The sequence below is a fragment of the Bacillus rossius genome, chromosome 1 (genome assembly GCF_032445375.1).
Source record: "Bacillus rossius redtenbacheri isolate Brsri chromosome 1, Brsri_v3, whole genome shotgun sequence".
Classification (NCBI taxonomy): Eukaryota; Metazoa; Arthropoda; class Insecta; order Phasmatodea; family Bacillidae; genus Bacillus; species Bacillus rossius.
This window is the reverse complement of record NC_086330.1, coordinates 358514433-358526169: the sequence shown is the minus strand read 5'-3', so window position 1 is coordinate 358526169 and position 11737 is coordinate 358514433. Positions and strand designations below refer to the sequence as shown.

Here is an 11737-nt window from a genome sequence, read left to right as displayed (position 1 = left end):
AAAATGTTTTTTGAAAAACTGTAAAATATTATAACTATCATAATAATACGAATAATATCGGTTCTGTTTGAACGTAGGAGTAACACCCAAAATGTATTTTTGATACGACCAACCGTTAACTACAAAGGGTGGTAAAAACAAGAATTGGTCTACAAAAATGCATAACTTCCTCAGTAGGCACATTATCGAATACGTTCAAATTGTTTGTAAATCTTATAATTTTTATCTAAATTGTTTGTCTAAAACAATTTTTGATAAGATGAACCATTGCTACAATGGATTTAAAAAATAGGGGTAGAATTTTCAAAAAATCTTGATTTCAGTAACATGTATACTATTTAATCCGTTCTATTTATGAAAAACTTAAAAATATTATCTTCAACTTTTGTGTGAATGAAATTTTTAAATAACCAACCATTACTACAAGAAGTGGAGAAAAAACGATAGATGGACAAAACAAAATTCATGACTCCCTTAATATGCACACTATTAAATACGTTTAAATTTGTGGCAAACCGTATAAATATTTTTTTCCCTTAGTAAGTTCACTATAAAATCCGTTTAAACTTTTTTCTAAATCTTATAAATAGAATATAAAACTTTTGTCTAAAGTATGTTTTGAAAAAAAAAGCAACCATTACAGGATTTAAAAGACAAAAAAAAATCATTAAATCCCTTATTAGATTACAAGTAAAATATATAATTATTTTCATTTAAAATTAGTAAATCTTCTAATAATTATCTAAAACTTGGGTCTGGCCCGTTTTTTGAAATGGCGAACCATTACTACAAAGGGTTTTAAAAAATGTGGCTTGAATAAAATTAAAAAAAACTTCCTTGCTATGTACACTACCCTTTAGCTACTTAATTTTTTATTTTATTTTAAACTTTCTAAATATGGTCTAAAATGTTGGTCTTCAGTAAATTTTTATGTAAATATTTCTGCAAAAGTTGGAAATAACAGGGCTGATAGACAAATAATATCACAACTTGTTCAGTAAGTAAACTATCATATCCGTTATTTTGTAAAATTCTAAACATTATCTAAAAACTTTGCCTGAAACTATTTTTGATGCAATTAACTATTACCGTGAAATAGGGGTTGAAATAAAAAAGCAATACTTCCTTGTTATCAAATTCGTTTCAATTAACCATTTTAATAATATTTAAAACTTTCTTCAAAGCATATCTTTATAAGATTACATAATAGTGCAAGGGATGAAAAATAGTGATTTAAGGTAAAAAAATCATACTTACCTTAGAAGGCTTAGTATAAAATTCGTTGCTGGATGCATTAAGTTAAAAACATTGGAATCACTTTCACTGCACGGAAAATGAGAGAACTTTTTTTTTTTTACTATTTTGGAATATTTTACCACATATGGGATGTCATGTACATCAAGTTTTTAAATTGTTCCAAAAATTTATAGAGGTTTCTAGGTGTTTCCAGAAGAAATATGTTCTTCGAAATCTGTGCCAAAAGGGATATTTTTTTTTAAATCGTAGCCTTCCTAACTTCCAAGAGAAACGTACTCGTGAAACAGAAAATCAATTTTTATGCATACATCTGGCATCAAGTAGTAATACGTAGCTCCAAAAGACTGCGGCTTTGGAGGATGAAACAGGAGAAGAAACTAAACCAAGAAGAAAGTAGTTATTAGGACAGTGTAAACAAACAACGTCAATTTGGGGTCAGAAAAGGGCCTGTAAAACGTCGGTTAATCTCTAGGAAAGAAGCTTAGGCATATGATGGAAAGTATGTACATTTATATAGACAGTATGTACGTTTATAAAGGTTTGCCAAATAAAAGCTAGTTTTTTTTTGTATTGTGTGTTCTTACAAAGAAAGTTATCCCCATAGTGAGCAATAAGCAGTAAATATTGCATATGCATGGATATAAATAGAGCCATGATTATTTAACAGATTTATGACTAGCAAAGTATATTTGATGCATATTTTGTTTAAACATCGGCTGCGAGTTGGTGATTGGACTACAGTGTTCTGGACACGCCCGTAACGACCCTAAGCCAGTTATAAACAAGGAGAAGTAGTGTTTAGTGATTACTCAATCACGTATAACACGCCAAAGGACTTAATCTTGTTATCGACAAATAAATATTCTAAAAAGAATATATTTTACAAAAAACAATTGGAGTTTATCCTGGAGTGAGATGAATCTGCAACACAATTGCAACTCTAAATATTACAAAAAACTAGAGTTAGAAAAGTATCCGAATATTGATGTACCTATAAACCATTAAAACTAATTTATTAATAAGTATCAGGACAATGCTTTGTTTAAAAAAAATGTACAATGACAAATTTCAGGGCCACGATATCAAAAAGTGATCAATAGGATATCAGAAAGTCTTCCAGGTAATCCTCTTCTACTTTCCATTAAAACAATTATTGTGATTGTGCTGAAGTATAATAACGGCACAGTTCCTGCATGGCTTATTGTGAGGCATTGACTTTCTGCGGCATGCTTTTTGGCATACATTTTGGCTTATGACATTCAGGACGTCAATGAGGTGCTACGGCCTTGCAAATTTCAACATCCAGGCTGGTTGGCATTGTCGAGGCGAATGAAATTTATACTTATAAGCATCAAACATATTCACTAATCTTGTGACCGATACTACTAGGGTGTGTACATGCATTCATTACTGCATGAATACTGCATGAAGCTGTTTTTATTATCCAAATAATGGTCTGAACTATGTTTGTGGGGCAAAAATAAATAAATTTAGAGAGGAGTTTGCAGTGTAGAAACAGTTTAAAAGGACTATATTTTGAGGAAGTGACTGTGGTTAGTGACAGAAATTCTAATTCATACTTATTAACCATCATCAGGTATTTTCAAGCACAATATCGCAACATTTTAGGTATTGTAATAAGGTAATGTTGTGTTAGAAAGTGACTTCAACTACATCACAGTATCTCCTGACAATGCCTAATTTAATTAATACTATTGAGATCTTTTGGACAGTCTAATATTGGAAGATGACACAATGATAATGCTAACGAAGACTTTAAGGACAGCAGTGAGTAGCGAGATGACCCCCAAAATCTCAGTATTTGCAGACAACGAGCCAATGTTGCTGAAGAAGGGTAAGTGCCAGATAAGATCCCATGTGGTTGTCGCAGGGTGCTAATTTTCTGTGGCAAACAGTATTAACTATGCTGGCATTGAAAAATCAAAACGGGATTAAAATTTCACCAAGGTAAACGAAGCTAGAACTTAGGTGGAACATAGTCACACATATTCTGCGAGTTAAAGTGAGATAGAACACCGTGAACCATCAGAAGGATTAATGACAGCAGAGACATTCTAGAAGATCCTCACTTTGTTGTCATCATCATGGTAGATTAAGGAGACCCAAATAGATCGTCATGTTCATACATCTGAGAGAAACTGATCCAAAGCTGTCTCAGTGAATTAAATGGAGATCAGCATCACGATGACCACCAGGAGGACGATGACCGCCAGCGGATAGCAGAGGGCCTTCCACACGATCCTGCTCCTCCAGTACTTGGTGACCATGAGCCACGTGTTGCCGCAGTAGAAATGGCAGCACAGGTCCAACATGGCCTGCATCGGCGTCTCGATCTTCTGCGGCACGCTGTGCGGCTCCTCGCGGGAGATGACCTCCACCACGTCGCACAGCGGGCAGTTGTGCCTCTGGCCTCCTCCGGCCAGCGACGACATGACGGCCTGGTAGCCGGGGTGGCCCTGGATCGGCAGCGGGTAGGCCGGCGGGGGGCCCTGCTCGCCCATCAGGGACTCCTCGAACTTCTGCGCCTCCGGGGAGAAGGGCCCGCCCTGCCCGTCCAGGGACTTCAGAGGGGCCCCGTAGTTCTGGTTGTCCGTGCCGTACTGCGGCTGGCTGCTCGCCGCGAACGGGTTGGTCGACGACTGCATGTCTCACCTCTTTGTCTGAAAACCCGAAATAAAGCTACACCTTATGAGTAGAGACACCTGCATTTCGCGAATACATTTCGTGTCAAGGTATTTCACAAAATACTGTAGCTTTTCTCCTGTGGTTATTGGCTGAGGTCGGTGAGAGAGGTGTCGTCCCGCTCTTGACGGGGCCAATGAGAATGTGGTCACCGTACTGCTGCACCCTCAAAATTTGCCATGACTTAGAAAAAGCTACAGTGTTTTGTGAAATACCTTGACATGAAATGAAATCAGGAAATACAGGTGTCTCTACTTATGAGCATTGTAGACACACATATTCTGAGAGATAAAGTGAGATAGAACACTGCTAGCCACCAGAAGGATTAAATACACGATAATGACAGCAGATATATATATTCTAGAAGATCCTCCCTTTGTTGTTATCAACATGGCAGAGTAAGGAGACCCAAATAAATGGTCAAGTTCGTACATCTGAGAGAAACTATTCCAAAGCAGTCTCAGTGAATTAAATGGAGATCATGACGTGCGACAGACACGGTAAACACGACCTCACTCCTCCGTCTCTGGAAGTCGACTGACACGTCACAACTTGTTCAAACTTGACACTGACTAGATATCTCAACGAATCAGGCTATCGGGCTTCAATGTTTCAATCCGCAGCTATGCTCGAAATCTTTTCGCTCAAAATACATGTCCCTAACAATAAGCTTATAGAAAACACTTTGCGCCATCTGTCTCATATTTTGTCATTGTGGTTAACTAAACGCACTTTGGCTGTGTGAGTACAAGTATCTTGGTTTTTAACTTAGGCTCATAAAAGAGCTGCTACATAGAAACAATCCATACTTACGCTGCAAAAACATCTTATTTATGTCAATGAAAACAAATATTTTGCTCTACTTAAATAAAACAAATTAATCAACGATACTATAAACATGTTTACTAAAGTTTTATTGATATATTGATTCTTTGGACATTTACGGGTTGTTGCCGAAACATTTATTTATAGCAATAATAGTAACTCAGTCATGAAGAAAATCCTTAAACTTTTTAATTTGTAATTAACTTTTGCTGTAACTTTACTTGTCATAATTAAAAGTTGTTGGAAGCAACTTAGCTTTGTAGCAACCTAAATTAAATTTAAAAAAACGATTTTATAGCGCAAAAAAAGTAATATAATTTAATCAACTAATTTAGTCCATACAAAAATGAATCAAGAGTTTTAAATATATCTTTGTTCAATAAATTTATGAACAAAAAACGGGCTGTATTATTTTTTAAGTAAACATTTAGCTTATTTAGATATTTTCGTTACATTTTATGAGTGAAATTAATACTGCAGTATAAAAATGTTTTCTTTGCCACAACAAATTGTTAAATGTGAATGTGTGAGATAGCCTACCGCTATGTTATCTTGCTGCAGACTAAATTATTGTTTTACACGTATATTTATAGTAAAATCAATTTTGCATTGTAATCGAAATGGTACAACAGTTTTCTTGATTATGAAATATAAAATAAGATTGTATTGCTCTGAAGAAATGTTTTATTATAAGCAAAATTATTGAAACTTCGAAGAAATAATAAGTTTCAAATAAACCTAATTATTCAAAGAAAACTTTTACCGTCAATGATTCTTTAACAATATTGTCGACTCAATATAACTCTTATTTATTCGACCAAAAAAATGGCTGAGACATGTTTGCTTTGCCATAAAGAAAGCGGTTTCACAATGTACTGATAAAAAATATCCCGCAAAACTTAATTAGTTGTAATCGTTCCCACGTAATCCTTTTGCCGTAATTTGTAACGATAAGTTAATAATTTAAAGGTTTAAATGATAAATAAATAAGAATCATTTTCACTCGAGTGAAGTGTTTTGAAGTAGGTACGGAAAGTTAGATAGAATAAAACGCCCAGAAAAATTAATGTGCGGGATCTTTACTAACGTTTATTTTCCAAACAGGCCAACATTTTAATTTTTATTTGTCCGAAAAACATAAATTTTACGATGTAATACGATAAATATTTTTATACAAATATTAAAAACCTTTTCTTTCAAATAGGTATGATAATTTTGTTGAAATTTACAAAACTGCTGTTTTAATTGGCGAGGAATTGATCTACTTTAAGTCCCGACTATATAAGAACTCGTTAGATTGACCACTTAAAAATGTTAAAATCTGATATTTTATAATATTCACTAATCAAGAACGAAGGTTTTAAGCGAGACCCTAGAGTTGAATAAAATAAAAGTAGTGAGCATTGCATAGGGGTGACATTGACACTACTTAAAATAACATAATTAAAAAATATATATGATATTACACACATGCCTTATGGAGATAAAAATCAATCCCTAAAAATTTACTATAATATAAATGGGGAAACTTTAATTTAAAAATTTAATTTATAATAAAGTTGTCAATGTGGCCATAAATTAATAATGAGGGAGAGAGGACGCTAATACAAATTGTTTGCGAGTTTATCATACCTAAACAACTTATTTATAATTCAGATTTTTGTTCACTTTTTCAGACTGAATTTTTAGGTTTTAGTAAATTACGGAACCATTACGTAACCTTTTACACAAACTTGCATACAAAATAATAACGATTGAAAGCATCTAACTACAGTTTCTAAAGCGACTGCCAACTTGACTTATATCCTGGTAACTTAAGAAATATTTTTTTTTGAAAGCGTAACTTCTTTCGCGCTGCAGTAGCCCAAATTTAATTACTGGAATGTTTTCACGCATATACAAAAAATTAATGTATAATATTATCGTTATATATAAATATATAAAAATATATTTATATAACGTTGTTATTACACATTCAAAAGACGAAAATTGTACGTATCAATATTACAAAAAAATATCTTTCAAAATCGTTAGAATTTTTTTTTGCACGAACGCACTACAAGCTTGCAGCATAGAAAAAATTATAACAGAGCACGTACTGGCCGCCTAATGGCAGCCATGCGTAAGCGGCGCTACTTTACGAGCTAGCTCGTACCGTGGGGTTGGCAGTACCGTCGCCTCGGGAAGCGCTGGAGAGAGTGCGCGCTGGGAACAGTCGTCGCAAATGACGTCAAGAGAGCTAGAGTACGATTGTGGCACGGGCGTGCTATAAAACGGTACGCTCGCACGAAAGAATGGTACGTTGACGAGATTTACGTGTGGAAGCTCAGATGTGCTTTTCATATTTTATATTAATTCTGCAATAATATTTTTTTCACAGTTTAGTAACAGAAATGAAATACTGTTAAAATGTATAAAGTTAAAAAATTTAAATAATATTAACTTTATACTTAATAAACATTAAATCAGTATATGTTGTCAATTTTATTTATAACACTATTCTGTTCCTTGCATTGTTACTTTTCTTTACGATTTGTTAGAAAAATAAGGGGGTAAAAACAAACATGGTGAACGCATAGGGCACGTTTATAGCCGTTTGCCAAGACAGTCGTTTGGAAAATTTCGAGCTTTTTTAATGCGTACGCTTATTAATTTTTCATCAAGAATTTTTTCTTCAACATCAAGGTCATTAGAGACGGAAACGTTTGCAGCCTTTTCCCGGAATGGCTTCCGAAACCGTGGACTTAAAAATATATTTTAATGTTAAATTCCATGAAATCATTTAAGTACTTGCAATCAACATAGAAGAACAACATGCCACAATTAAAGAGTGAGACTAATACAGTTTTGCAACAAAATGATATGAGTAGTTACATACTTTCAAAAGATAACCAGGTTCGGAATTAGATATTTGACATCTATAAATTATTTATAGAAAATAACATGAATTATATACAATAAGTAATCATGTACATTAAATTTAAATATTTTACTTATGTCAGTAAGACTAATTTAAGTTATTTGAAGATGCCACAACTATGTAAAAACAATATTTTTTATTAATTTTTTCTCAAAAAAAAATTTTGCCCTTTTTTTTTTTTTTGTGTATAACTGCGCAACTCAAGCGGTTTGTATATATAGCACATAATGCATGCGATGCTAGCCTCGTAAATGGCACGCCAGGCTCTACTGTGGTACACGTACCATGGTAATGGTACGATGCCCAAAACAAGCCTGCTCTCTCTCGCAACCTCAGCATAATGCAACGCCGATCTCGTTCTCCGCCAGACCCCAGCACCTATGTGACGGGTATTTTGAAAAGGGTGGGAGAGGGAGGGGGGAGGGGGGGCAAAGGACGGGACGGGATCGATAAGTCTTCTGTCGGCGCCGCTTAGACGCGCCGGCGACAACAAATAAACAAACTCTTCATCCCTGGCTTGAAATCCCAGCATTTCGCAGACACCGCTCGAGAATAAAGAAGACAGCGCAGCCATTTTTTTTTTCATTCCAGTGGATGATAGCCGTGTTGGTAATCAGCTGTTTTTTTAAACGTTACTAAGCGGTAACGTGTACCTACCCAAAGTTGACGTTTTTATATACATAAAGAAGTCAGATTTCTACGGGAAAACTTCGGGTGTAGGTTCCCAGTAAAATAATAAGTTGAATAAATAAATACATCTATACTAATATTATAAAGCTGAAGAGTTTGTTTGTTTGTTTGTTTGAACGCACTAATCTCAAGAACCACTAGTCCGATTTGAAAAATTCTTTCATTGTTGGATAGTACACATATCGAGGAAGGCTATAGGCTATATTATATTATCAATAACATTAGGGATCCTTACTAAAAGTCCAATTTAGTATCAAATGCGTTGGAGGGGGTTAGATACAACATGCAGTACACGTACGAAGTGTGTGTTGACAATGCCGCAGGCGCTAGAAGTTTATTTACTATTGCCTATTAACATTGTTGCCACGCAATAGATAGATCAATCTTAATTTTCCCATACAAGTAAAAAACACCCGTGTGATATTAACAACGAAGCAATCAGTACCCTCATAAGAGTTCAATTAGTATTTAAATACTTTTTATCACTTTAAATCGCAAACCTAAACTATTGTTTTTTTTCTCTCTCTCTGTGTTTAATGTGTTTTTTATTTACCTTTTTTTCAAGTATATAGTATATTTTACAGACTTGTAACTTCACAGTAATGTTCCTTATGTTACGCAGGATGACATTTTCCGAAAATTAGATCCCATGTGTGGTTAAAACCAGGCAACAGTGGGTACTTTGTCTGCACGAGAACAGGATTTTGCATTGTTCATGCCTTCTGCGTCTCCATGGCAACGGGCATCGCGCGGCAGTGGCGTACCCACAAGGAGGGGCATGTATAATGAGCGGCGCAAGAGTGATCTGCCTGTAGACTGCCGTAGCGAAGTACGGGTACATCAGTTGTACGTTGCGTGCACGAGTCGGGAAACCATCGGTGCTATTCATTTTCTCTCCGGTACATTATACAGCATTGTAATAAATTTAACTGATTTTTTTTATTTGTCATAACTGTAAATGGAAGATGTGGCTTAATTTTTTTCCATTAGTATAGCCGTGCGAAGCCGGGTCAGGCAGCTAGTATAAAAATAAAGTGATTCCCAATATTGGTTTACGCCTTTAAAGTTAGAGCCGAACATTATTTGTATTGAAAATAATAGATAAAGTATTTAAGATAGAACACTTAGCGCCTGGATAATGTTTATGACACAAATTTCTAAAACAACCGCAAAGCTTGTAGATGCCATGAAAATATTGCTTTCAAATAATTTGGTGTACCAACACGACAATGTATGGAAAATAATGTTTATATCCCCAATTATTTCAGTGATTTCATTTTACAACGATAATATTGTCTGTGGAAACTTGTTCAGCTGAACTCAATACAAACGTTGATGTGTTTCATGTGTTAAATAGTTTATCTATTATTTGAAACAAAAAAATTGTTCAGCCCCGAATTAAAAGTCGTATACCAGCATTATGAAGCACTGGAGGACATATATCGCATGCATGTTTTCAAATATATATCACAATTTTGTGGACACTATAACTGCCGCAATTTTTCACAAATCACTTCCAAACTGATACATAAAATTTAGTAAGGGAAAATCTCGGCCGAGTAAGTTAATAGGCAATATCCGACCAAAGGGGTAGATATGGAAAAGGTTTTTTGAAAAAAACAGAAAAATCATTATAATTCCTATAATATGGAAATATCACATTCGTTTGAACTTATTATAACTCATAGGAGTAATACCACAATCTTTTGTCTTAAAACGTTTTTGATACAATCAACCATAAGGGTAGGAACAAAAAAATCATAACTCCTTTGTAGACACAACATCGATTTCGTTCAAATTGCTTGTTAATATCATAATTTTTATCTTAAACTTTTGTCTAAAAAGATCTATAAGTCGAACCATTACTGAAAGGGGTTTAATAAACCCGGAATTGAAATAAGAAAATAAAATAAAACTTCCCTACGATGTATTCTATCATATATATTTTATTTTTGTTTTACTTTTTAAATATTAATTATTTTTCTGTCACAAATCATTGCTGCAAGGGATGGAAATATCATGGGTAGAAAGACGTACTGTCATTACTTTTTTAATAGATACTATCAAATCCATTATAAATAATTAATTAGAACGCCTAAACTTTATCTAAAACCTTTGGTTGAAACATTGCTTTATGAAACGAACTACCACCGTAAATACAAGGGTTCAAATTAAAAAAAAAACTTTCTTAGTGTCAATTTCGTCAGTATTTATTAATGACCATCTTAATGTTACTTTAAAATTTTATCCAAAAAAAATTATGACCACATATTAGTGCAAGGGATGAAAAATAGTGTTTACAGATAAAAACAAATTGCATGAATACCATATTAGGCATAATATGAAATTTTTCAAGACATTCAATGCTGGCTGCATTAAGATAAAAACATTCAAAATATTTTCGCCGTATGGAATATGAGAAAATGTCAATTCAATCTTTTTGGAATATATAGGCTATATTAAGTTCTTAAAATGTTCCAGGAGTTTATAGAAGTTTCTAACATATTCCCAGAAGAAATAGGTACTTCGAAATCTACCTACACCTGTAGGCTGTGCCAAAAGTGTGTTCTAAAATTTAAAATTTTTAACACGTTTTACGAAATTTTTTTACAAGTATGTGCATACATTCTCAGGAATATTCTCCAGCTTAATTTGTATATTCTCTTAGGTAAACAGAAACATTTCCTTAAAAAATAATATAAGTGCCTAAATAGCCAAGAATAAAACAGAAAATAAGTGTCGCCTTAGTTTTACTAAGACACAAAAACTAATTCTGCAAATTCAGCACTATATTTATTATTAATTTAAATTTTACAACACAGCTAAAATCCCAATACGCGACAAGTATCATCATATGCTAAGAGACATCAAGCATACTTTATAAAACCTTTTTTGTAATAATCATCTCGAACATGTTAAATCAGGAAGCAAACATCAAGATAAAATAAACAGATAACACGAAAGTGCACACATTTTCGCTAATGAAACACCTTCTGTACATTACGCAATTAAACCAAAATACCAAAAATTAAAATTAATTATTTACCAAAATATATGGCAGGAATTTTCATGGTAGCAGATGAAAAAGGAAACACAATTCTTGCAATAGTAATAAATTGTAACAAAACTGAAAAAAAAAAATTCTCATTTCTTTATGATAAAGCATTTACCTGTAATTATTATTGTTTTTACTTTTGTAAAGTAGTAAAACATAATATATAGGGGCCAGATCTTCACTTACTTAAATAAACCTATTCTTTTTAAACGTTGTTTTACTCGCCATTTGTTTATGCTTTTGGGTCTCTACATTTCACTTTCCTTTTAATGCGGCTATTTATTTCA

The 11737-nt window shown here is 33.6% G+C and overlaps 1 protein-coding gene across 1 annotated transcript; it reads right to left on the bottom strand.

Moving 5' to 3' along the window:
• Positions 1–1344: 1344 nt before the first annotated feature.
• On the bottom strand, positions 1345–6985 carry LOC134530492 (uncharacterized). Its single transcript, XM_063365350.1, has 2 exons — positions 6941–6985; positions 1345–3938 (listed from the first exon to the last, which is right to left on the bottom strand). The coding sequence occupies exon 2, from the start codon at positions 3921–3923 to the stop codon at positions 3441–3443; it is 483 nt and encodes a 160-aa protein (XP_063221420.1). The 5' UTR covers positions 3924–3938; positions 6941–6985; the 3' UTR covers positions 1345–3440.
• Between the last annotated feature and the right edge of the window lie 4752 nt (positions 6986–11737).